Raw genomic sequence first — 5,416 nt, forward strand, 5'->3', positions numbered from 1 at the left:
TTCCCTCGATCTCCCTCCCTCGCCCTCCCTCGCCATCCCTCTCTCTGGCCTTCCCTCTTTCTTTTTCTCTCTCCCTCGCTCCTCTCTCCCCCCCCCCCTCCCCTGTGGTTAAATATAGTAGATAATACGCTGACGTAGTGATACGAGATGCCCCCCCCCCCCCCTCTCTCTCTCTCTCTCTCTCTCTCGCTCTCCCTCCCTCCCTCTCTCCCTCCCTCACCCCCCCTCCCTCCCTCTCCCTCCCTCACCCCCCCTCCTTCCATCTCCCTCCCTCACCCCCCTCCCTCCCGCTCCCTCCCTCCCTCACCCCCCTCCCTCCCTCTTCCTCCCTCACCCCCCTTTCCCTCTCTCTCTCCCTCCCTCCCTCCCTCCCTCACACCCTCCCTCCCACTCCCTCCCTCCTTCCCTTCTCCCTCCCTCCCTCCCTCCCTCCCTCCCTCCCTCCCTCCCTCCCTCCCTCCCTCCCTCCCTCCCTCCTTTTCTCTCTCTCTCCCTCCCTCCTTCTTCCCCTTATGGTTAGAAGTGGTACAGAATACGCAGCGGACGAATAAAAAAGAAAATTTAGTGGTACTGGAAGAATCATTCGGAACCCCCCTCCGCCCCAAGCTTCTTCCTTTCCTCCCTCCCGCTAGTCGGATACCATAGTGTTGTGTACCCCCCCCCCCCCTTCCCCACTATAGTATATCCTCCTGGCTTCTCCTTCCCTCCCTCCCTCTAGTTGGGTACCATAGAGTTGTGTACCCCCCCCCCCCCCCCTTCCCCACTATAGTACATCCTCCTGGCTTCTCCTTCCCTCCCTCCCTCTCGTTGAGTACCGTAGTAGAATTTACCTTCCCTCCACATCCCTCTCTTTTCATGGTGTACCCCTCCTCTTTCCTTGAATGCCCCCCCCACCCTTTCCTTAGAGGTGTTCTCTCTCTCTGCCCTTGACTCTTTTCCTCTCTGAGCGATCCATGCTGTGGTCATGGGCATTGGGGTCGGCTGGAACACTAACAAATGATAGTATTAGACATATGGAGTACATACTAGTGTCATTAAGTGAAAAAATGGAGAATCAAACCATTAAGATTGTCTAATACATGACTGATTTAACCAGTGAAAGATGGTGAAAGGCCAGAAGGTGGAACAGCAGTCGGCAGCACAGGGCTGGTTCGCGAGGACGGTCACCAGGTTGAGGGGAACCAATGCACCGTCTGCATCACCACCAGCGACTCGGGGTGCCCAGGTCCGGACGCGGAGGCTTATGAGGGAGCTCCAGGAGATCCGACGACTGGGCGGCGGTTTCGTCACGGTGGAGCTGGTCGAGGACAATCTCTTCAACTGGGAAATTCGGTTATTTCAAGTAGACGTGGACTCTCCGTTGTGGCAGGACATGAAAGAAACGGAGACGGAGTTCATATTGCTGAGTGTCTCTTTCCCTGAAAATTTCCCATTCTCTCCGCCTTTCATGCGGGTACTCGCCCCGCGGTTAGAGAATGGTTACGTGAGTGAGGGTGGGGTCATATGCATGGAGCTGTTAACACCACATGGTTGGTCTAGTGCCTATACAATGGAGGCCATCATGAGGCAGTTTGCCGCGAGCCTCGTGACAGGACAGAGTCGCATTATTAGGAGGGTGGAAGAGGCAGGTGGGGAAACTTTAAGCCTGATGGAGGCGGAGGCAGCCTTTGAGACCCTGGTGAAGAACCATGACAGATTTGGCTGGCGGTCTCCACCAAAGTCGGAAGGCTAGGTGACGCCGCCTACCTCCCTCTGGACATGAGCTATGTTTTTTGTTGTATGCATGATATTGTTGTGTTTTCAGTCCCCCCCCTCATCCGAGTGGGATTTCTTTTCCTCCGTCCCTCCCCTCCCTCTAGATCCCTTCCTAGTCCCCCCCTCATCCGTGCCTCCGTCCCTCCCCTCCCTCTAGGTAATAATAATAATAATAGATTGGATTTGTAATGCACTTTTTGTTCGCTGGGATCCCAAAGTGCTACACTACATGGTTAAAACAGTTAAAAAAAATAGAATAAAATAGTTATTAGTAAAACAAATAAAATAAAATACAGAATAAAAATAGAACATGGTTAATTAAAAACATAGTATAAACAGACAATTTAAAAACAAAGCGCAATAAAATTTAAATAAAAAGCTAACAGTCAAAGGCCTTTTTGAACAGATAGGTTTTCAGGCCTGCTTTGAAAGAGTCCAGGCTCTGAATTAAAAAAAAAAAAAAAAAAAAAAAAAATCTAACCCTAACTAACCATACTGTCATACACTTGTCCTAATAAACTAACCTACACTGTAGCACTCAACACTTTGATGAACATTGTTACTCAGCTGATAGAGTTGTGCTCGTCCTGATGGCTTGTCGTACAGAACTTGTAAGTCGCTTTGGATAAAAGCGTCAGCTAAATGACTAAATGTAAATGTAAATGTCTGTGGTGCCCTCAGCTGGATGGGGAGGCTGTTCCACAGGCGTGGTGCAGCCGTGCAGAAGGCTCGGTCACCCATGGTGCAGAGCCGGGTATTGGGGACCTGAAGGAGCAGGCTACCTGCGGATCTGAGGGTGCGGGTGAAGGATTGTGGAGTGATGAGTTCCTGAAGGTAGAGGGGTGCGTGTCCGTTTATGCAGTTATGGGTGATGGTAAGGATTTTGTAGTTGATCCGGGATGAGACGGGGAGCCAGTGTAGTGAGTGAAGGATGGGGGTTATGTGATCGTGTTTACGGACTCTCATCAGGATCCTGGCAGCGCTGTTCTGGATGTATTGCAGCTTTTGGATGCTCTTGCCAGGAATCCCGATGAAGAGTCCGTTACAGTAGTCCAGTCTTGAGGAGATAAAGGCATGGACAAGCTTCTCTGCATCTGACAGGGTTAGAATGGGACGGAGTTTTGATGTGTTTTTTAGGTGATAGAATGAGGTCTTGCAGAGGTGTTTTATGTGGGTGTTGAAGGTCAGGTGGGGGTCAAATCGAACCCCCAGATTTGTGACTGAGGGGGAGAGGGAGATTACCTGGCCGTCAAAGGTGAGATGTGATATGGGTGAAGACTGAACCTGGTGAGGGGTGCCAATTAGGAGTGCCTCGGTTTTCTTGCTGTTTAGTTGGAGGAAGTTGCTGTTCATCCATGCCTTTATCTCTCCAAGACAGGTGGTGAGGCATGACAGAGCTGCAGAGGGGTGTGGGGCCGTTTTTATGTAGAGTTGTGTGTCATCGGCATAACAGTGGAAAGACATTCCATGTCTGCCGATGACACGACCGAGGGGGAGCATGTAGGTGATGAATAGAATGGGACCAAGAACCGACCCCTGCGGAACACCACAGGTGACCTCGAGCAGCCTGGACTTGTGTCCTCCCAGTGAGACATATTCTGTCCTGCCTAAGAGGTAGGACTGGAACCACTGTAGTGCATGGTCCGACAGTCCAACAGTATTGTGGAGGCGCTCCAGGAGGATGGTGTGGTCCACAGTGTCAAACGCCGCCGTCAGATCGAGGAGGATGAGGAGTGATGGTGATCCTGCGTCAGCGGTCATTAGGAGGTCATTCGTCACCCTGAGCAGAGCTGTTTCCGTGCTGTGGGATGAGCGAAAGCCTGACTGGAACTTCTCGAACAGGGTGTTATTTTTAAGGTGGTCCTGGAGCTGGGAGGCAACTACCTTTTCCAAAACCTTGGATAGAAAGGAAAGGTTCGAAATAGGCCTGTAGTTGGCAAGAACCTCCGGGTCCAGGGTGGGCTTCTTTAGGAGGGGGCTGATGATGGCAACTTTGAGGGTGGATGGGATATGGCCAGTTTGAAGGGAGAGGTTAACAGCCTGGGTGATGATTGGGCTGATGCTGGGGATGTTTGATTTGAGCAGGGCAGTTGGAATGGGATCCAGGGTGCAGGTGGATGGTTTCATTCCTCTGAGTGTTTTTTCAATGTGGCTCTGCTGAACCTCAGTGAAACATGGGAGAGATGGCAAGCTCTCAGGTGGTGGGTTAGAGGCAGGGGGAAACAGAGAGGAAGAGCTGGGCATCAGAGAGCGGATGTTGTTTACTTTAGATCTGAAAAAGTCCATAAAGTTATTGCATTGCTCTTCTGTAGCTTCAGTGGATGAGGATGGTTGTGGCTTCAGTAGGTCCCTTCCTCGTTCCTGGTTCCTCCTTTCCTGACTCCCTCCCTAAACCTCACTCCCCTCCTTTCCTAGCTCCCTCCCTAAACCTCCCTCCCCTCCTTTCCTAGCTCCCTTCCTAAACATCCCTCCCTTACGTCCTTTCTTCCCTTCCCGTCCTTCCTCCCTAGATACTCCCTCCCTAGCCTATCCTAGCCTACCCTAGCCTACCCTATCTCCTTTCCTAGTTCCCTTCCTAGCTTTCCTCCCATTTCTCCCTTCCCGTCCTGCCTCCTTAGTCCCTCCCATCCTAGTTCCAAGCCCCTCACGTCCTTTCTTCCCTTCCCGTCCTTCCTCCCTAGTCTCTCCCTCCCTAGACATTCCTTCCTAGCCTACCCTAGCCTACCCTAGCTTCTTTCCTAGCTCCTCTTCCCTAGAGACTCATATTTACTCCCTCCCTCCCAGGGTCCTCCCGGGCACTCCCTCCCTCGCTAGCACTCCTTGCGTGTACGTGCCCCTCCCCGGCCCGGCAGCACCCTCCCATCCCCTCTTTTCCGCTCTCCTCTTAGGTGTTGTTGGAGGTTTGGTTAAGGGTGGGATGAGGCGTTGTTGTGTATTGTTTGTGGGTGGTCGTGTTGTTAAAAGGCGTGTTGGTAATTGTTGTTTGTGGGGCGTTACAGGGAAAGTAGGAAACTCGCGGCTGAAGGAGGAAGGCAGAAATAACACAGAAGAGGGCAGGCCGGTCCGAGGATGTGCTCTGGTTTGTCTAGAAGTGCGGAGTGCGCTTTAGTGACGTGCGCTCTGGTAACGGCTTGGTTGTTATGTACGGCGGGGGTTATGCTGTATTTTTGGGACCAGACACCCGAACTTATAAATATAGACGTGGACAAGCAAGCATTGCCGGAACCTCACAAAAATGAGTTCATAAAATTAGCAAGGGAGGTGGCAAAGAGTGCGAATAAGACAGATTGTTATGTGTGCGGCCTAGCACCACAATCTGCCGCAGCCGGTTTACCGCTTATGGCACACCCGTTGACTGAGTGTCATAACTCAGTGGTGAAGGGGTATGATTTGCCTTTCCTATGTAAGGGGGTGAAAGAGGAGAGGATGGAGGCTTATCGTAGGACGGGGCGGTTACTAGGGGGTAAGACGGGGCAGGCTCCATTGGATGTTGGGCCTATTCCGGTGACGATTAGGCCGGAGGAATTTACGAGGTGTGAGGATGGTGAGAATGGGAAATATGTTGGCACGTTGGGGAATTGTGTAGGTAGCGTGAGCCTAGGGGCTGCAAAGGTGGCTACACAGGCTCCCCCGGGTACGTATTGGATTTGTGGCGAAAATG

At 52.0% G+C, this 5,416-nt stretch overlaps 1 protein-coding gene across 1 annotated transcript; it reads left to right on the forward strand.

Moving 5' to 3' along the window:
• Positions 1–1,102: 1,102 nt before the first annotated feature.
• Positions 1,103–1,732, forward strand: LOC311229424 (ubiquitin-conjugating enzyme E2Q-like protein 1; the record flags this gene model as incomplete). Its single annotated transcript, XM_084315507.1, has 1 exon — positions 1,103–1,732. One exon carries the CDS (start codon positions 1,103–1,105, stop codon positions 1,730–1,732), a length of 630 nt encoding a protein of 209 aa, XP_084171633.1.
• Positions 1,733–5,416: the final 3,684 nt, after the last annotated feature.

Source organism: Notolepis coatsorum (assembly GCF_963971535.1).
Source record: "Notolepis coatsorum genome assembly, chromosome: 6".
In the NCBI taxonomy this organism is placed as follows: domain Eukaryota; kingdom Metazoa; phylum Chordata; class Actinopteri; order Aulopiformes; family Paralepididae; genus Notolepis; species Notolepis coatsorum.